The following is a 21,611-nucleotide window of genomic DNA, read 5'->3' on the forward strand; positions in this document are numbered from 1 at the left end:
TGTGAAATGCAATCAAACATAAAGGGTGGGAATTAGGAATTTAAAAAGGCACAACGAGTCAGAATACCCGATACAGGGTTGCTGAAGCAGACCTAGTAGGTGTTGGTTAAGAAATGATTACTATAATTTAAGTTCACAATAGATTTAGAGATTGTAGTGGTGATAATGCTTTCTGTTTTTACTTGGAAATGATTCATATGAAAGCAGATATCTTTTTATTTATTTATTTATTTATTTTGTCACACAGTATATATAAGCATAAGCATGAAATAACTATACAATACATAAGCATATATATAAATATGAGTATGTAATAACTATATTAATTGGATATAACGAAAGGAAACAATAGGACAGGAACGGTAGGCATGCTTGTGCTCTTATGCACGCCCCTTACTCTTAGGAATGGGGTGAGGTCAATAGTAGACAGTTTTTGGTTGAAGATTTGGGGATTTTGGGAAGAGACCACAGAGTCAGGTAGTGTATTCCAAGCATTAACAACTCTGTTACTGAAGTCATATTTTCTGCAATCAAGATTGGAGCGGTTAACATTAAGCTTAAATCTATTGTTTGCTCGTATATTATTGCAATTGAAGCTGAAGTAGTCTTCAACAGCAAGGATATTGTAATAGATGATTCTATGAGTTAAACTCAGATCATGTCGAAGGCAGCGTAGTTCTAAATTGTCTAAATCCAGGATTTCAAGTCTGGTGGCATAAGGTATTTTGTTGTATTCAGAGGAGTGGAGAACTCTTCTTGTAAAATATTTCTGGACACATTCAATTGTATTGATGTCAGAAATGTGGTATGGGTTCCAGATAGTTGAGCTGTATTTAAGAATTGGTCTAGCAAATGTTTTATATGCTCTGGTTAGTAGTCTAGTGTTTTTGGAGAAGAAGCTACGCAAGATTAGGTTTACAACTCTTAAAGCCTTTTTTGCGATGTAGTTGCAGTGGGCTTTGGCACTTAGATCATTGGATATGAAAACTCCAAGGTCTTTAACAGGGTGGGGTCATCTGTAAGGTAATGTCCATCAAGTTTGTACTTAGTGTTTAGGTTCCTTTTTCCAATATGTAAGACTGAGCATTTGCTGGTTGAGATTTGGAGTTGCCAGGTTTTAGACCATTCAGATACAAAGTCAAGGTCTTTTTGAAGGGTAGCTGTATTGTTGGTGGTGTTAAATAGTTTGACATCGTCAGCAAAGAGAACACAATTACTTCTGATAGGGTCACAGAGATCATTAACAAACTGCGCATGTCCAAGATGGCGCCACGCCGCTGAGTGGGAGATGCGGCGACGGGCTTTTTCTGGACCCAGCCGGGCCGGGGGGGGGCTTTTTGAGAGCTTGGGCCCCCTGCCCAGGTAGAGGACAGTGTGGGCACCTGGAGGATGGGTGGTTTGATGCTGGGCGGCTCCGGGTCGCTTCGAGAGGAGCCCCGGAGCTGTCTCTCCCCTGCCGGCGGTGATCTTGGCAGCCTTCCAGCCTTCCGGCAGCGGCGGCCTGGCTTTTTCCGGCGGCGACGGCCTGGCTTAGCGATTAGCGGCTGGGTCTGGCGGCCGGCGTCTCTCCCTTGGCGGCGATGATTTCGGCGGCCTTCCAGCAGCGTCGGCTTGGCTTTTCCGGCAGCGACGTCCTGGTTTGACGGTTGGCGGCATGGCCCAGCAGGCCCGGCGGGTGAGCGGCCTGGCCCGGTGGGCGAACGCGCGGCCTGGCAGCCTAGCGGCCTGGTGGCCTGGCGGCCTGGCTTAGCGGTCGCCAACTGGCCCGGTGGATGCCTTCTTTGTCATCTGGAAGGATGTCCACGGGCCCAGTGGACGCCCTCTTTACCACCCTGGAGGACGTCTATGGGCCAGCTGTGGGGGACCCTTTTAAGATCTTCGGTCCCCCCCCAGACCTTGGGAGAGAGATGGCTCGGCGGGTGAGCGGCCCGGCCCAGTGGGCGAATGTGCGGCCTAGTGGCCTGGCGGTTTGGCGGCCTGGTGGTTTGGCTTAGCGGTCGCCAACTGGCCCGGTGGACGCCTTCTTTGTCATCTTGAAGGACGTCCACGGGCCCAGCGGACGCCCTTTTTATCATCCTGGAGGACGTCTATGGGCCGGCTGTGGGGGACCCCCTTAAGACCTTCGGTCCTAGTTGGGGGAGTTGAGGATGGTCCTGGACAATCTTGGCAGTGTCATTGTAGGACTCCATTTTTTCCCCTCCCCCCTCTTCCACAGACCACCCCTGGATTGTATATGAGGGGTTGGTGAATTGACTGAACATAGCGATTTTTGTCCATCTACCGCCTAAGAACTATTCCTCGACTGTTTCTCACCCGGAATTGCTGGCATTGTCATTTACCATCTTGACTGGTCCAGGATGGGTCTGCTTGCCGGACTTCTGTTATGCGGACATTTACAGCGGCTGACCTTCTTGCCCTGCGAGATTCCCCTCTCTCATGGGTTTGGCCCTCCACATTATTGAGGGCCCACCTTGAGGACGGGTTTTGGAACCCCGAGAGGTGGCATGCCAAAAATAGGAGACTTAGGGGATTTTTAATTAACTGTTTTAGCCGATTTTTTAAGGGGAGTTTTAATGGGAATTTTAAGGGGAGGGTGGAAATTGACGGGTTTGGGTTGGGGGGAGGGGAAGGATGGGTCGGGGGGAAACCCATCAGGGAGGGAGCCAAGTCCAATGTGCGTTCGGGGCGTCAAGTTAACAGGTCCGAAGGTGATGGGGGAGGGTTTTGTTCCAGTTTATCAGGGTTGTGTTATTGACACGGTAAGTGGGAGAGGCAGATATGGCGGGAAGGGGGGGCCATATCAGGTTTCGGGGGTACGCCCTCGCTATTTAAGAGTGATCACGTACTCCAGCCCCCCAGATTTTTCCCGTTCCCCGAGTGGCCAGAGTACTTGGGACTTGGGCCTCCGGCTGATGTTATGCAATGCAAGGTCCGTGGTTAACAAAGCCCCCCTGATTTCAGATCTACTTCAGGAGGGGACCATGGACATTATGGGCATTACGGAGACCTGGTTGGGCACAGAAGGGGGGGTCCCCGTAGTGGAGATGTGCCCACCAGGTTTCCGAGCATTCCATCAGCCGAGGGCCCAAGGTAGGGGTGGTGGGGTGGCGGTTATTATTAAGGAAAGCCTGGAACCCATTGTGCCTCAGATAGCTGGTTGTGAATCCCTCTATGTGAAGTGGGGTCGTAGGACTCAGGTGGGCTTGTTGATTACGTACCTGGCTCCTTGCTGCGTAACAACAGCCCTGCCTGAGCTGTTGGAGTTACTGGCCGGGTTGGCAGTTGAAACCCCTAGACTGTTGGTCATGGGGGATTTCAATTTGCCATCAACTGGCGTGGCATCCTCGACGGTCCGGGAGTTCATGGCTTCCATGACATCCATGGACCTGACTCAATTAGTGGACGGCCCTACCCACATCGGGGGAGGCACTCTAGATCTGATTTTTATCTGTGGCCAGTGGTCGAATGATCTGATTTTAAATGATTTAGTTGTTGAGCCTTTGTCATGGTCAGATCATTCTCTTCTTCGTCTGGACTTTCGGACCGCTACTCACCACCGCAGGGAGACGGAACCAATGCGTTGGTTCCGTCCCAGGCACCTGATGGACCCAGAGAGGTTCCTGATGGAGCTTGGGCCGTTTCCCGAGAAACTGGCCCGCGGCACGGCTGAAGAACTAGTCGCGGCTGGAGCTTTGGACCGTGTCGTGCCTTTGCAGCCTCAGACCCGGCGTAGGTCTCAACCAGCTCCTTGGTTCTCCGAGGAGCTGAGGGAGATGAAACGCCGGAGAAGATGCCTAGAGAGTGCTTGGAGATCCAGCTGTTCGGAAGCTGACCGGACACTAGTTAGGTCCTATAGTAGGACCTACCTAGTGGCATTGAGGGATGCAAAATGTTCTTACGTTTCCTCCCTCATTGCGTCGGCAGATAACCGCCCGGCCGCCCTGTTTCGGGTGACCCACTCTCTCCTTCAACAGGAAGGGCGGGATGACCCATTACAAGGGCATGCTGAGGAGTTTAACAGTTATCTATACGATAAAATCATTCAGCTTCGGGATGGATTGGATCAAAATTGGGTAGATCCAGGCGAGAGATTCGAGACACGTCTTGTTGAGACTGTTTGGGATAGTTTTGACCCTGTGACTCCCAAGGACATGGACAGGTTGCTGGGGAGGTTGAATGCCACCACATGTTTGCTGGACCCGTGCCCCTCCTGGTTGGTGCTGGCCACGCAGGAGGTGACGCGAGGCTGGCTCCAGGGATTACAAATGCTTCTTTGTGGGAGGGGGTCTTTCCTGCTGCCTTGAAAGAGGTGGTGGTGAGACCCCTCCTCAAGAAGCCTTCCCTGGACCCAGCTGTTCTAGGAAATTATCGTCCGGTCTCCAACCTTCGCTTTATGGCGAAGGTTGTAGAGAGTGCGGTGGCACGTCAATTACCCCAGTACCTGGATGAAACTGTCTATCTAGACCCATTCCAGTCCGGCTTTCGACCCGGATACAGTACGGAGATGGCTTTGGTCGTGTTGTTGATGATCTCTGGAGGGCCAGGGACAAGGGTTACTCCTCTGCCCTGGTCCTATTAGACCTCTCAGTGGCTTTCGATACCATCAACCATGGTATCCTGCTGCGCCGGCTGGGGAGTTTGGGAGTGGAAGGCACCGTTTATCGGTGGTTCTCCTCCTATCTCTCTGACCAGATGCAGACGGTGTTGGCAGGGGGGCAGAGATCGACCCCGAGGCGCCTCATGTGTGGGGTGCTGCAGGGGTCGATTCTCTCGCCTCTCCTGTTCAACATCTATATGAAGCCGCTGGGTGAGATCATCAGTGGCTTTGGGGTGAGGTACCAACTGTACGCTGATGATACGCAGCTGTACTTTTCCACCCCAGGCCACCCCAACGAAGCTATCGAAGTACTGTCCCGGTGTCTAGAAGCTGTACGGGTCTGGATGGGGAGGAACAGGCTCAAGCTTAATCCCTCCAAGACGGAGTGGCTGTGGATGCTGGCACCCCGGTACAGTCAGCTGCAGCCATGGCTGACTGTTGGGGGCGAGTCATTGGCCCCGATGGAAAGGGTGCGCAAATTGGGCGTTCTCCTGGATGGGCGGTTGTCTTTCGAAGATCACTTGATGACCGTCTCCAGGAGAGCTTTTTATCAGGTTCGCCTGATTCGCCAGTTGCGCCCCTTCCTTGACCGGGATGCCCTATGCACGGTCACTCATGCTCTTGTTACCTCTCGCTTGGACTACTGCAATGCTCTCTACATGGGGCTCCCCTTGAAGAGCACCCGGAGGCTCCAGTTGGTCCAGAATGCAGTTGCGCGGGTGATAGAGGGAGCGGTTCGGAGCTCCCATGTAACACCCATCCTGCGCAGACTGCACTGGCTGCCTGTTGTCTTCCGGGTGCGCTTCAAGTTATTGGTGACCACCTTTAAAGCGCTCCATGGCTTAGGACCGGGATACTTACGGGACCGTCTACTGCCATCTTCTATCTCCCAGCGACCTGTGCATTCTCACAGAGAAGGACTCCTTAGGGTGCCGTCAGCCGAGCAATGTCGGCTGGCGGCTCCCAGGGGAAGGGCCTTCTCTGTGGGGGCTCCTACCCTGTGGAACAAACTTCCCCCTGGACTTCGACAACTACCTGACCTTCAGACCTTTCGCCGCGAACTTAAGACTTATTTATTCCGTCTTGATGGACTGCCTTGAATTTTTAAATTTTTAGCTGATTTTATGGGTTTGTAATTTTTATTAATTTTATAGGGTTGATTGTATTTTAATATGGGGCCAAACTGAATAAGTTTTTTAATGTTTGTTTTTAGTATTGTATGTGTTGTTGCTGTATTTTATTTTGGCTGTAAACTGCCCTGAGTCCTTCGGGAGAAGGGCGGTATACAAATTAAATAATAATAATAATAATAATAATAATAATAATAATAATAATAATAATAATAATAATAATAATAATAGTAGTAGTAGTAGTAGTAGTAGTAGTAGTAGTAGTTGTTGCTGTTGTTGTTGTTGTTATTGTTATTATAGTATGAAGAGTGTTGGTCCAAGAACGCTGCCTTGGGGAACGCCACTTTTGACAGGAACAGGATTTGATAGAGCATTGCCAATTTTGACCACTTGTTGTCTGTTTGACAGGAAAACTGTTGTCCAATTGTGGAGGGATCCTGAGATGCTGTAGGATTTTAGTTTTAGGAGAAGTTTATCATGTACTACTGAGTCAAAAGCTTTACAGAAGTCTATGTAGATTGCATCTGTTGCTTTGCCCTGATCAAGATTTGTAGTCCAAATATCAGTCCATATCCTGATATGCCCCATTTTTATGAAGCAAATAGGTGGCAAGGCTGAAAAGCAGGATGAATTTTCTGACTTCAGAGCTGCAGCCATGCTATAAAAGCCCTCAATTTGAGAGTGTTAGGAATAGTAACAAAAATGTTCCTCAAGGCCACTATTCTGAGATAATAGCTATGGGTGGCTTTCCCCAATTTTTCAGGTAGGTCACATTCACTTGCATAGAGGCCACGCTGACTGTAAAAATTATGGAAACTGAAGTACAGCACCAGGTTGGGGGAGGCTTAGTTAAGATATCAAGAAATATACATTGTTTGCTAAACTCTTGCTTATCCTCTTCATTCATTCTCTCTCTGTTTCTTAGGAGCCTGGCTCTGCCTTTCTACAGTTGGGTGTCTCCATTGAACAACAGATACAAGTGATCTTCAAAGTCTTGGAGGAATATGACTGGAGCTCCTTCGCTGTTATCACCAGCCTCTATCCAGGATATAACATCTTCTTGGATGTAATTCGGTCCTTCACAGACACCAGCTATTTTGGCTGGGAGATCCAAGATGTCTTGACCTTTGAGATGTCCCAGGATACGAGCATCTCCAAACTGCAGAAGCTGCTGCGCCAGATAGACGCCCAAGTCATGATCGTCTATTGTTCACGAGATGAGGCAGAGTTCCTCTTCCAGGTGGTCGAGCAGGCCGGTTTGATTGGCCCTGGCCATGTCTGGATTGTGCCTAGTCTAACAGTGGGGAACATGGATGTGCCACCTACCTCGTTCCCTATTGGCCTTGTCAGTGTGGCCACTGAAAGCTGGAAAATGAACCTGAGACAAAAGGTCCGGGATGGAGTGGCTATCATTGCTATTGGAGCTGAGAGCTATTTCAAGGCCCATGGTTATCTCCCCATCGTGGGCAGAGACTGCAATAGCAAAACTCCTTCTAGAGCACCAACGAACACTTTCTACAGGTCAGTAGAGGTAACACTGATTTAAACCGATGCTTGTGGGTGTGTATTAGAAATCAGAATTTGATTGACAACAATGTTTCATCATGAAATAACGGGCATTTTCAGCTATGTGAGAGGCAGTTTAGCGGTAATCCTAATAAGGCTTCTTAGATTTCTATAATTTAATAACTGTAGCTTTAAAAATTAACACACGTCTCTCCTCAGCATTTCTCATAGCCAGATATTTGCATGTTCAATAATAAGAATTCTTCAGGCTGAATATATGTACAGTGAGAATTTCTGAAATGGTGAAAAAGGCATGTTCATCCAATGGAAGAGTGGAGACAGTGGAGAACAGTGCAGCCATAGCAAGAGAAGCTTAATGGTTTTAGGAGCAATCAGAGAAGTTATATGCATTGTGCATATTTATCCTGATCCTCAACAGCCTAAGAACAAATTCTTGTTTCTGAATTCTGATTTAAAATAGATAGGCTCTCAATAAATTCAAACTTTATAACTCTTAATTTTAAAAAGTTTTCAAGACTGCCTCAAATTCTATCATTTCTGGACTTTGGGAATGAATGACATTTTCAATCATGATGAAGTGGGTTGATGAAGTGAATCTGCCGTGATAATTTTTTAGTCTTAAAGGATGACCCAAGTCTTTTATTTCTGAAATCCAGAGCACTTGGTTGTGTAGGAACAAGGACACATTTGACATCATACCACTAAGCTATAGCAGGGGTGTCAAAACTCGATTTCATTGAGGGCCACATCAGGGTTGTGTTTGACCTCGGGGGGGCCAGGGTGGGTGTGGCCAGGTTGGGCGTGGCTACCTCCAATTCACTCATGTCGGGGGCACCTATGGTGACCTGAGCTCCATTTTTACTGGCAGAGGTACCACGGGCTGGTCCTTTGCTGTTTCCAGGGCAGCCCCAAGGGCCGGATCCAGCCCGCAGGCCTTGAATTTGACACCCCTGTATAAGAGGATCTTGCTTCCTCTCGCTTCCCTTTCAAATAAAAGAGATTATAATTACAGTTAGTCCTTGACTTACAATAGTTTGTTTAGTGCCCCTTCAAAGTTACAACAGCACTGAAAAAAGTTACTTATGACCATTTTTCATACTTACGACCATTTAAGCATCCCTATGGTCACCTGATCAAAGTTGAGATGCTTGGCAACTGTTTCATATTTATGACGGTTACAGCATCCCGGGATCACGTGATCACCTTAGCAGTAGAAATGTTGGATTCAAATGTGTTCATTAGTTGGGGACTACCTATACTACCAAGGGAGTGAAGGAAGAGAGGAATACTAGCATGAAGTATGTGGAGAGGTCACACCAAGCAGTTGTCACTGCTGTCCCACCCAACACTCCTCTCTGTTTGAGATCAATCGCGCAAGGAAAGTTCACCTCCAAGAAGCAGTGACAGTAAGAGTGAACAGCCAGCAAAGTCCTGAAGCAAAGCAGCTACGCTGATGCTCCTCTGTTAAAAAAATGGATCTCAGAATATAATCGCAGCACTCTGAGTCTATTTTACTTTAATTTTATCTTTATTTTTAAACTGGTTCATCATCCAGAATTAAGAGCTGCATTGAATGCATTAAAAAACAGATCTTTCTTACATACGCTTAAAATGTAGGCCACAAAAAGACAATGTCATCTGTAGCAATTATAAAGACTGGGAGAAGTCCAATGAATAAGCAGATCAATATTTGCTATTGCTGATACTTTGCAGTACCAGTACAGTCCACATGGGGATTGTGCCCCTTTTTACATGGGGCAACAAATGGATGGCAGTGCCATGGAGAACTGGTGCCAGGACAGTGGATGCTACTGGCTTGAAATTCTATCTTGCTGGTGGTAATTGCTGAGTGGTTTTTCCAGCCTCATCCACTTTGAAGGCCTGTGAGGCTAAAAGTGGAGAAGCTCCCTTCCTGTGTGCTGCCTTGGAAATGAAAAGATCACCGTTCAGCTTTAACTAATAAATATCTTCTTCATAGCCAGATTTGCAAAATAATTTAATTTGCAAAATTAAAATACTTTCTCCCACTTTATGTTTGGCATCTGAGACCTCAGAGATCTTAGCTGGCAGCAAGGACGGGACTTGGTATAAAGTGTCCATTTGCCATCTTTTACAAGGTAAAGCCAGGCCAATTTGGGAGCATTTGCTTTCAAAAGAAATGAAAGTGTTATACCAAAAAATAAGATGAATGGCTTTCCTTATTCTCCATAGGCATTTACTCAATGTGTCATGGGAAAACAGGGATCTCTCCTTCAACAAAGGTGGTTATTTGGTAAGGCCCACCATGGTGGTGATTTCACTGAACCGGCATCGACTCTGGGAGATGGTAAGGTCCTTCCTCTGTCCTTCCCTCCCTCCCTCCATGCTCATCATCTTGTCTTAAGTGCATAGTCTCTTAGAACTATAGTTTCCTTGTTCTACAAATGTGTTTGTCTATAATTCACCCCCAGTTTTAAGCTTACATTGCAAGATTCACTAATATCTATTAGGGCTATGCAGGCTTTGACAATGATTGAAAGAACTGCTTTGGATCTAATGCAAACCTAATTGTGATACATAAGCAGATGAAGCCAATCTGACTTCATATCATTTGTCTACTTTATTTTTCATTGAATTTTCCTGTGATTGGAAACAGTGGAGGATATCTACGTACCTGGGAGTTCTTTAGATTAAGAAGCCGCCACCTCTCCTTCAGATCAGTGGTGGGTTGCTGCCGGTTCTCCCCAGTTCATGCAAACTGGTAGCAGAGTAGGTGTTCTGTTTCCCTCCCCCAATACTCCCAACAAAGAGTCAGTCAAAGGCCTTCTTTTCTAATTTATTTACATAGATAAATGTTCTGGCCACGTCTACCCATGGGCCTGCCAAGTCTCTGGAGATAACAAGGAAATTATAGATAAGGCCAGAATTACTCACGAATATATTCTTCCCTCCATTGATACAGTTTGCCCGTGCAAATTCACTGCTTTGTCCAAGACAAAAAACCAGGAAGTTCCGCCTCTTTTTTATAGTCTCTGCAGATGTCACTGCATGACTATCATTCTTTGGCTTTGTCCCAACGCTTCCTCTACTGTGCGCGCCGGTCACATCTGCGCAGTCTTGCATCACTCCAAAACTGTTCTTGGGGCGTTGCCAAATCAGAAGAAGGCCCGGGAGAATCAGGCCTTGCCGGCCCCTCCTCCTCCCTTTGGGTGGGTGCCAGGGAGGGAGAGAGCACAGGAGAAGCAGGCCTTGCCAGGTCTTCTCCCTCACTTTCTGAATCATCCGAGTCCAGGAGTCCAGGTCCAGGAACCTGGGTCACAACAGTAGGTGAGGTGAGAGCTCTGATGGTTAGTTTGGCCCTTCCGCCCGCCCCTGCATTATACATATCTTATATTTGGTCGTTTTTAGCCCAGCTGTTCCTTAATACACTGTGCTTGCACGGAGCGAATGCATGACGCGAACCGGTGATAACACCAGTTGAAACCCACCACTGCTTCAGATACAGAGAGACTGTGTCTATCTGAATTCCCAGCCAGCAAGACCACAAAACCAACATTTTGGAAAATGCCAAATGGGAAAGACTGACTCAGAAACTCTTCGATCGTATTTAAAATCTTATCTCTGTTATGAATATTAGGGCTACGCCCAACTGACATGATTCGTAAGAACTGCTTTTATACCTAGGTCAGGCATAGGCATCTCTCTGGAATTCATTAAAACAGCCCAATTTCTTTCTGGCTTTTGCAACAGAAGGCTGGCAGGTATGAGAATTCTGAGCAAGAATTGGCAATTGACTATTCCTAAAAGTCACCTCTTATTGTCCTTCTTACTTGCGCAGTGCAGGCTTTTTTTTTTAACATGTCATTAAAATAAATAATTTCATTTGATAAATAAATTGAAGCACCATGAAATGAATTTTTAGATTCATTTATTTTGTATGTTTGCAACTAATTTATTTAATTTGCAATGGAGGCTTGATGCATCACATGCCATAAGGCACATAACTCAATTGGATGAATGCTTGTTGAGCAAGATGACTTTGTTGTTTCTTTCCAGTCATTAAAAATTGAATTAAAAAATAAAACTCAACAAATGTTGTGAAAGCAGATTGGTTTAAACTGCTTATGTACCAAAGATTAGGTTTTAAAGAACATGTAGGCATATTAGAAAGCTTGCCAATAAATTACTGTCTTCCCAGAAAAAAAGGATAAATTTTCATCAAGAGTCAACCACAACATCATTAATATTGGTGTCAATCCAAAAGATAATTGCTTCCCAGATTGTCCTTTTTCTGGAGAGTATGATCAGTGCTCTTCAGAAGAAAAAGAGTTCAATGAGAGAAATTTATTTAGATATTTGGCTTCAAAACTCTGCATGTTAATTTACATTGTTATATCACATATCATGTCCATGTTTGATGTAGCCTATGCTTCACAGGGTTGGTTGTACTATTAAGCTAAATGAGGAAGCCACCGTAGGTCATTGGTATTCGTTTATCCTGAAGGGACAACAGTAATTGAATTAAATTCTATCTCAAGCGGCAAAGAATTTTTACTTATGTTTACTTTATGAATAACCTTTTGTGTGAGAAAGACTGCATGTTATGTTGTAGGAGTAAAATGCAACTGTCCATTTATTTTCTTCCTTACAAATCAGCCCAAATGATCACATTTTAAAACAAGGCCACCTTAAGCAACAAAAAGAACTATTTTTATATAAAATAATGTGATGTTTTGTTTGTTGCTCCATCTCAAATAATATGTCCTGAGCCCAAATTACATAATTTTTTTGCAATTTCTGCCGTTCCAAAGTCATTTCATTTATTCTGACCAGGTTTTTAATTTTGAGGAATGTTCCATATCTGTTAGCTCTGAAGCTCTCATCCCATTTGCCTACAATATTCCAGAAAACTGGAGGAATATTAGAATGATTTTAGCTAGCTGGGCATTTAGATTGCACCATCAATTTTCCTAGAATCTATTCCTGTAATTACGTATTTCTCTTAATGAGAGAATATTGATGAGGTTACTCTCCTGCTCTCCATATGCGCAAATGGACATCTAAGCATCTGCAATGTAATTTTCTATATTTCAATTGGAAAAAAAAAAAAATCACAAAGGAAACCAAGTTGCTTGTGGTATCTAAGTATTTCTCCAATTTTCCCTCTTTGCGGGTTATCTAAGTATATCTGATTGGGTTTTATGTTATCTTTGGATAATTACAAAAATAATCAGAAAGAGATGAACACTATTAGTAGAAAAATACTGGTGTTAATTAAATGAGCTATTTGTATAATTGCTTTCCATTATCACTTTTCCTTTATGATATGACTTTCTCTGTTCAAGTGTTTTCCATAAGTCACAGTAATTTACTACTGAGTTTTCGATAATTCTGTTAGGAATAAAGAATACAATTCTACTCAAACATTTAAAATTTATCTACATTTGCAACTTTAGAGTAAACTGTTCTTTTAGCTGCTTCCGAAACTCCATGGATGAAGGGCTTAGGAGACATGCCAGATGATAAATTCTCCACTTTATATTAACTCTTCTTCCTTATATCATAATATTCTATTGAGTTCCACTGAGAATAAGAGTAAAACCAAATTTGAAAGGAATTGTTTAGAGGTCTCAAATCTGAAATTTGTAAATTTCAGAACCATTATAAATAAATAGAATTTGGCTTGAAACATAATGGAAAAATGTAAGGTTTAATTTAAACTTTTTTTAAAAAAATAAAAGAAATGTTTAATGAATTTCAAGCTTTTGGGGAAGTATATCTGGAAGAGTAACATGTTTTGAGGGCTGTCCTTCAAAGGCCCTTGCTGTCGTATGCAGAATATGCATTGGCTAAGGAAAAAGGCCCTATTTCCATTATGCTGTTTTCTCCAAGGGGGGAAATACCTACATCTACTGTAATGTTGTATAGCTATCAAATGAAAGCCTTTTGATTTTTGCAACATTTTAGTAATGTGTTAAATGTCCAGTTTTCTTGTTTATTTCTGCAATAGATTAAAAAAAAAAGTTAGAACAGTTTGGAGGCAATAGGCTGACTCTCTAAACTGCTTAGAGAGGGCTGTAAAGCACTATGAAGCGGTATATAAGTCTAAATGCTATTGCATCCATCAAGGCCATATTATAGTGTCTGTTACATTTTTATGACTTTGATCTAGCCATACCAAGCCTTGGTCGGTTCCTTCCTTCCTTCCTTCCTTCCTTCCTTCCTTCCTTCCTTCCTTCCTTCCTTCCTTCCTTCCTTCCTTCCTTCCTTCCTTCCTTCCTTCCCCATGTGCCTTGGTAAGGCCACACTTGGAATACTACATCCAGTTTTGGTTGCCACGATATAAAAAAGATGCAGAGACTCTAGAAAGAGTGCAGAGAAGCGCAACAAAGATGATTAAGGGACTGGAGGCTAAATCATATGAAAAACAGGCTGCAGGAACTGGTTATATCAAGTTTAATGAAAAGGAGGACTAGGGGAGACCTGATAGCAGTGTTCCAATATCTCAGGGGTTGCCACAAAGAAGAGGGAGTCGGGCTGTTCTCCAAAGCACCTAAAGGCAGAGCAAGAAGCAATGGGTGGAAAGTAATCAAGGAGAGAAGTAACTGTTGGAAGAAATGTCCATCTGGGTTCAGTTCCAAGTGGTAAAAAGACACTGGAAACATGGAGACTGCTTGGAAAGATGGTTTAATGGTGGATAGGAATCACATGGCTTGAGTTCCTGAACAGAAAAGGTGATCACATGTTTCAAGGTGTTGGGTGAAGAACCAGAGAGGAAAGGAGAAGAAGAGAAGAAGAAGAGGGCAGAAGGGCAGAAGGGCAGAAGAAGTGTTAGGTGCCTGAGTTTATACCCTCTGTGGGGCCCCACCTTGGTGTTTCCTGTTCTTGTATAAGAAATGTGTGCTAACTTCCTACACAACCTAGAACTAAGGAGAAATTTCCTGGCAGTTAGAACAATTAATCAGTGGAACAACTTGCCTCCAGAAACTGTGAATGCTCCAACACTGGAGCACTTTTTAAAGAAGATACTGGATAATCATTTGTCTGAAGTGGTGTAGGGTGTCCTGCATAAGCAGGGGGTTGGACTAGAAGACCTCTAAGGTCCCTTCCAACTCTGTTATTCTGTTTTCTGTTTTTCCCTCTCCTATTCTCACACAAAAGGTTATTCATGAGGGGGATGACTATCCTAGCATATTGATAAATAAATTTCCCCCCTTGCTTTCCATGCATAAGTAGAGTGATTATAGCAATAGCAACAGCACTTAGACTTATACACCGCTTCATAGTGCTTTACAGCCCTCTCTAAGCAGTTTACAGAGTCAGCATATTGCCCCCAACAATCTGGGTCCTCATTTTACCAACTTCGGAAGCTGGCTGGCTGAGTCAACCTTGAGAATTGAACTGCTGCACTGCTGGCAGCTAGCAGTCAGCAGAAGTAGCCTGCAGTACTGCATTATAACCACTATGCCACCACAGCTCTTTATTTTAACCTGTGCCATGATCATATTTTTTTCCTGAACAATTGTTATTTCAGTAAGGAAAATAATACACTAGCCCTCAGGTTTTCTGGGTTGGTGCATTATTCAGTGGTTGGCTGCAGTGTCTAAGTAAAAAGAATACAAGTGACAGCGCAAACGGAGGGCAGAAGCCTAATGAGAACAGGCTTAATGGCAAGGTTGTCCATTTTATAATTACTTATTAGAGTTGCTCAAATATTCCCGAAACAACAACAACAACAACAACAATTCTGTACCCATTACTCCATTTTAAATCTAATTTTTTTCTGCTAGGAGTTACATCCCATTCATTTCCAATCTTTGTAAATAAATCTAATTACCTAGACTATTTCCACTGAGTCATTTAAAAATTCAGCACAGTTTAAAGCTAATATAGTAATATCTATTTGCGAAGTGCTGTAGCTTAATGCCATTTGCAGCACGAGTGCAAAAATGATCACCATCCATGAGGATAACAGAAATAAAATGTCTAACTGCTGTATCCATATAAAACAGATGGAACCTTAATAGTCTCAGATCACTCATTATTCAGTGATTACTGTCAAACTGCTTGGCAAATTGTTCTAGATTATGATTACCCAAAGGCTATAGATATTTTTCTGGGTAGAGCAAAGACTGTCAACGGCATCCAGTCCCAGAGCTCTAGAATCTGTCCTGGTATATATATTCTAATCTTGTAAGGATCCCTTCATGCTGCTGGTTTGCTTTAAGCTATAAAGTAAGAAAGAGAGTTGGTTATTCTTCCCCATGGTCTCCTCCTCCTCTGATGTTGTTGAAGGTGATGATGATAACGATTCTCAAGGAGCCTTGTTTACATAACCTATTGACAATGGTATATAAAAATCCAAAAGCACTCTTATTTACATGGTTCAAACAGCATCCCCCACTCCTTTCCTACTGCACAGGTGGGAAAATGGGAAAAGGGAATTATCCGCATGGAATATCCAGTGTGGCCACGCTATGGATCCTTCCTGCAGCCCATGTCAGATAATCGCCACCTCACAGTGGCCACTCTTGAAGAAAGACCATTTGTGATTGTGGAGAACACAGACCCTTCCACTGGAGTATGTGTCCGCAATACAGTCCCTTGCCGGAAACAGACCAACTCCTCCGTAAGGTAAACGAGAGGGATGAATTCAAAGGATGTAAAGCAGTACTGGAGCCAACAGAGGGTTGGCTTGCTAAAGGGAGGAGTGGGCTGGCTTCCAATGTATATCTTTTCCCAGAAACCCGAACATGTTTTCTCATGTAAAACAAGTTACATTAATTTTATTCCTAAACTAATTGCTTACTTCACTGTTCACCGTCATTCATTTGTTTTTGTTTTTTACTTGCCTTCTGTTTCATTATAAAAATTTTTCCAGTCTGGTGTCCTTCAGATAGGGTTGACAACTCCTCCACAATTCCAGACCAGGACATCCCTCAGTCTTTGATTGTGTTGCCTAGGAATTATGGGAGATTTAATCCTATTTATCTGTCATAGAAAGTAAGGCACAATCTATTAACTTTATGATTATGATAGTGAATTTTGGATCCCCGATGTCCACTTTCCATGATTCACCAAGGGAATTAGATAAATGTTTAAGCAGCTTTAATAATTTAGGTTTAACCCTTTAGGTTAACTTAAACTAAAGGTTCTCAGCCAAGTGTCTCCCTCAGTAGCAGAACCTGTGTGTCACTTATGCATTTGTCTATCCAGTATTGCTGCTGCTTCTATCTTCTTATTGGCATCCTAGTAAGATGGAAATGTTTATCCAACTTGGGTGAACATCTGAGAGACTGTGTCTTTTCTTTAGAAGGTGTGCTTGGAACACGCCAATCCTTCACTCTGCAGGATTTCCCATGAAAGAAGGAATGGTGAGGAAGCCTGAATAGTAGCTGCTGCAAGCTTTGAAAACTTTCCAAATTAGTGGATGAATTCCGGCATAGGCAACCCCTCTAAAGCATGGGAGGAGGGACCAAGTTTAGCATTCAAGTCTGTAGCGCTGGGATGGCTTTCAATTCAACCACATTGCCCAGAAGAAGCTACTGTGCAACCTTTCCTTATGTGCTGCCCATCAGATTATAGGTTTCATCCCTCCCAGCCAGCAGGGTCAAGGAATGATTGGCACTGGTAATATGATAAAATATTATTCCCTAGTGCCTATTCTGTACCTCTGTCTGAAACAATATGAATCCTAATGGAGGCATATAAAGAGCAGGGTACATGAATGGAATTGCTATATTTTAATTGATCTCATGCTGTTAAACTAAATTTGCATAAAATGAACACAAACATGATGGATATTAGGTCATGGATGAAAGAATAGTTGCCATTTGTTTGGAATGCCATTTGTGCGCTTCCTAAGGTGATACTAGAAGTAAAAGTTGTTTTGATTGATGAAAATTATTATCAGTCAATGGAGATCTCAATTTTGAAACATTTAACAGGGAAAATTACTCCTGTATGCAACAGTCAAAATGCTAGTTAGCTGCAAACTGTTCCTACTCTTACCAGCCTTTTCTCCCCCCTTTTGGCATGACCTAGGGCCTTTAAAGTTGCAAGTATCTACATGTTAGGACTATTGTGATTTATTGGCTTCAATTTCAACGTATTTTACACCAGATATGATGGCCTCCTTTGAGAGTACTTCACTCAACCACATATATTGGGTGTACTTTTTAAGGGCATATTGGTTTTTGATAATGAGATTGAAGTTTTGAAATCTAGAGGCCATTTTATTGCATATATTCATTGTCAAATGGAAAGCTAAATTTCAATTATAGGTTATGGAAATGAAGGGTTTTTTTTTCCATCCCAGTTCATGGGCCCCGTGAAATTTATTCATGGATTCCCCAAGAGTGTAGACCCCAGGCTAAGAATCCCTGCTTCGTATTAATAAAAGTAGCTGCAATTTTGTAGTGATGTTTGAAAATAAAACATTGATAGTCTTAGATGAACAGAAAATGCTGTTTCCTCTGAAACATGGGTAATTTTCATGACTGAAGTCAAGTCAAGATAGAGTGGTGATGCAAAACAAGTATGGCTATGTTATGTATGTGGGGAATAACAGATTACTCTTTTTGTCCCCAAGTTTAAGAGAAAGGATTGGGAGTAATAGTTTGCAATTTAAAGTATATTTGTCCTATTTTGACCACTATTTCCTGAAATAGCCATGCTTTTTGCAGCTGTGCTATCAGAATTCTGCAGTTAAATGCAGATTCTTAGGATTGCAAAACTGAGATTATCTAGCTGTGATTTAAAATATCAAAGAGTTTAAAAGGGATTTCCTTGGTCAGTGTTGAAGAGAACCAGGAATAGGTTCATGTTTCTGCTTCAGGCTGAGCGGTGAATAATCAGTCATGATTCCTGGAAGCATACAGTGGATAACCTGGTTTGCAGATTAAAGGCTATGGCTGGTTGAATGAGGTAAGTAGCTGGCACTAGCAGTCAATCTGCATTCATACATGTTGGGGCCCAGAGACTGAGCTTTTTAATCATTTGCCTGTTCCTGACCTCTGTAATTCTCTAATCAAGACTGAGTCATCAATGTTCCTGCTCAATGGAGAAAGTTACATTCTTCCCCTAATAAATGTAAGCTGAAAGCTAATAGAAGTTTCTGGCTTCATTCTTCAAAGATCCTCTTTACTGTTTCTGATGCTATAATGCTTTGTGTCATTCTGTAAGTCCCAGTTTTAACTGACATCACGAACAGGCTTATGTTTTATACATTTTTTCCGCTTAGAATCTTTAGTCTCCTCTAGTGTCCAGTTTCTAAAATCATAAAGTAATTTCTCTTTGTTATGACTTAACCATAACCAGGATAGCTAAAATAAGTCTGTTTCCCACAAGAAGCTGTTTATATTGTATAGTAAATTTCAGAATCTTATAGTAAAAGACAATTTTCCAAATTTATCTGGATCCTTATTCCATTTATAATCTCTTCATCCCGTGTACTCAAACCTGTGGGAAACTGCTGTCTTGCAGTCTTCTCATGAGAAACAGCCATCTGGAGCACAGGTGGGTGATCTCTCATCCTCTCCTTATCTGGAGAGGTTCCAAGGAATCAGTCTACTTACCAGTTCCCTGGTCTTCACTGTGCTCATTGGTTCCATTTTCATCAAGATGTCTTCAGTTTACTATACCTCAAAAGTCTGCAAAATGGTCAATTTTCAATAGCAAAAAGAGATATGAGAATGGGAAGGAGGCCTCCTTCTCCCAATCAGGAAGCAAATTTGAAGCCAATCCGTGCAACAGTATTAAAAATATGAAAACAAACATTATTCCAAACCTCCTTGTAAGGAGGAAGCTGTGAGTGCTTCCTGTTTAAGGAGATTTGCTTGGTAAATTTTCCTTCAACCGCAGGAGCTCCAACCTCTTTCCTATGATGTCTTCTCCTGTTGCTGGATAGTGCGCAAAATATCATATGATTTCCCCCCCAATCCTATTGATAAAAATCTTGGATACTTCTGATGTGTGCCCACTAGGTGACATAGGATCCTGGGTTCAATGGCCTGATCCATCAAGGCCCTCCTTATGTTCTTTCCTCTCCTCTTGGGTCCATAAGCTGTCACAGATGTTATTAACAACCGTCTTGATGATAAAGGTAGCATATCATCTCCTTAAGTTTATTGTAATGTACTTTGCAAAATTAATATATTTTCCCACCCTAAATTTGGTTGCTTAGGAAAAGCAAAAAAAAATGAATTATTGTGTAAAAGGACTAGCGAGCTCGAGTCTGGTACCAACCTAAAATTCTCAGAAGCATCCTGATTCTGAATTTGTAGTAAGTCCTTGCCCTTAGGAGTCATTATTTGCCACTTCAGTCCAAATGGCGAATCTTAGGATTTTTGTTTTTATGTTTCATTTAATGCAAGTGAGTTTCTTTGAAGGAACACTGACATTCTTACAGTGGAGGAAATGATTGTAAAGATATCAGAGTTGACTGAAGAGATTTTTGTAGTATCGAGAGGGAGCAGTAATAATGAGTATATAACTGTTAAAAAGAAAGTCAGAAGTAGCATATTTTTTCTTGTTTCTTTAACTAGAAGTTTAACAAGTTCTTTAACTTCTTTCTTATTCTGCTTTGCTTTTGCATTTATTTTTCTTCTTTCTCTATATTTCTTTCTCTTTTTTCTTCATTTTTTTCTTTATATTTGCTTTTACATTATGTAAACTTTCTTAAATATATATTATGGTGCATTGCAGAGCTAGCCAGATGTTCAGATTGGATTTGGTATTTTTATTCATCCGTCCATTGTCTGTCTGCCTGCCTGCCTGCCTGCCTGCCTGCCTATCTATCTATCTATCTATCTATCTATCTATCTATCTATCTATCTATCTATCTATCTATCTATCCACACACAAACACATACACACCTAAGACTACCCATCCCTGGCTTAGAGAGTAATAATAGAAAAAGTACATGTTGACAGCTAGAGTGTGTCTGAGCATTTGTGTGTAGGCATCCCTGCCTTCTATAATGGTCCTCACGCACCAAGGAGATGCTCCAGAAAATAACAAATGTGGAACATTACCAATTCTAGCCACTGATGAAGTTACACAGCTCATTTTTAATGTGTCATATCCTGTGATGGCATGCCCATTATTCAGTGCCATGCTAAACTGGCAAGCTGATTATTTATGACTGCGTTTTTCTAAAGACAACAGGACTGTAGATAGCAATAAGGATACAGGACTGCCACACATCCCAGTAATGGTTTAGTTATTTTTATTTTGGAATAGAGGAATTGGGCTAGTGACTATAATGTCACTCTAAGGAAACATATCAGGGCATAGTGATTTAGGTTCAGGATATCTCAAGGCTTTGATTTGAGCAATTGTACATAGTCCTGGCATGATTTGCTTGGAAGACAGCGGTTCAGTGTGATTGTTGAGTGCCTTCTCATCTTTTTTCAGTGGGAGTGAACCTATGGACCCATATACCAAACTCTGCTGCAAAGGTTTTTGCATTGACATCCTAAAGAAACTAGCCAAGACTGTGAAGTTCTCCTACGATCTCTACCTGGTGACAAATGGAAAACATGGTAAAATAGTGGATGGTTTCTGGAATGGCATGATTGGTGAGGTAAGGAATTAGGCATCCTAAAACCCTCATTGTTTGGATTTTAACCATGTACACCTACAGGTTTAGTACACTGGTATTTGTCAGAAGTTCTCCATGTGGAGAAAATAAAAACAGACATGCAACTTTGGTTCTCTTCTAAAGTTATCCAATCCTTCTGAACTGTAGCACATTCCTAAAGGCTGACTTACCTTAGACCAGTGGTCAGCAACCTGTGGCTCTGGAGCCGCATGCGGTTCTTTGGGCCCTCTGCTGTGGCTCCCTGTCAGGTGATTCCATCACTGGCTAGCCCCGCCCCTTACTCTCCCCTCCCATTCATTCCTCACCTGGCCCAAGAAGGTAAGGGCGATGGGGGGAGGATGGAAAAGTGGCCAGGGCAGAGACAGAAAGATACAGAGAGAGGGGGGGAGAGAGAGAGAGAGACATAGAGAAATACAAAGGGGGGGAAGGAAAGAGGGAGGGAGGGAGGGAGGGAGGGAGATGTCAAAAGGATTTTGTGGTTCCCTGTGTTTTTTAACAACTGGTTCTCTGCCCTAATGACTGGCTGGGTAGGCGTGGCTAGGAGGTCATGTGACTAGTGGATGTGAGTGACATCGAGTTGGCCATCCCCACCCAGGTTTTGTGCCTCCCAGTGTTTTCTTTTCTGTGGGAAATGGGTCCAAATGGCTCTTTGAGTACTTAAGGTTGCATTCCCCTGGCTTAGACCAAAGGCAATGAAAGCTCTATAACTACCTCCCTACACATCAACGAGAAAGAAGACCCACCACTCAGTAGTCCTCAACTTTGTCTGTGGGC

General features: G+C 43.0%; 1 protein-coding gene across 1 annotated transcript in view; it reads left to right on the forward strand.

Annotated features, from left to right (window-relative positions):
- The window catches only part of GRIN2C (glutamate ionotropic receptor NMDA type subunit 2C), a 73,433-nt gene that overhangs the window by 7,309 nt on the left and 44,513 nt on the right, over positions 1-21,611 (forward strand). Inside the window, exons 2-5 of the mRNA XM_058173116.1 lie at positions 6,653-7,248; positions 9,466-9,580; positions 15,656-15,867; positions 20,657-20,819. Coding sequence (XP_058029099.1) covers positions 6,653-7,248; positions 9,466-9,580; positions 15,656-15,867; positions 20,657-20,819 — 1,086 coding nt within the window. The remainder of the gene's footprint in view (positions 1-6,652; positions 7,249-9,465; positions 9,581-15,655; positions 15,868-20,656; positions 20,820-21,611) is intronic.

Source organism: Ahaetulla prasina, chromosome 2 (assembly GCF_028640845.1).
Source record: "Ahaetulla prasina isolate Xishuangbanna chromosome 2, ASM2864084v1, whole genome shotgun sequence".
Lineage (NCBI taxonomy): Eukaryota > Metazoa > Chordata > Lepidosauria > Squamata > Colubridae > Ahaetulla > Ahaetulla prasina.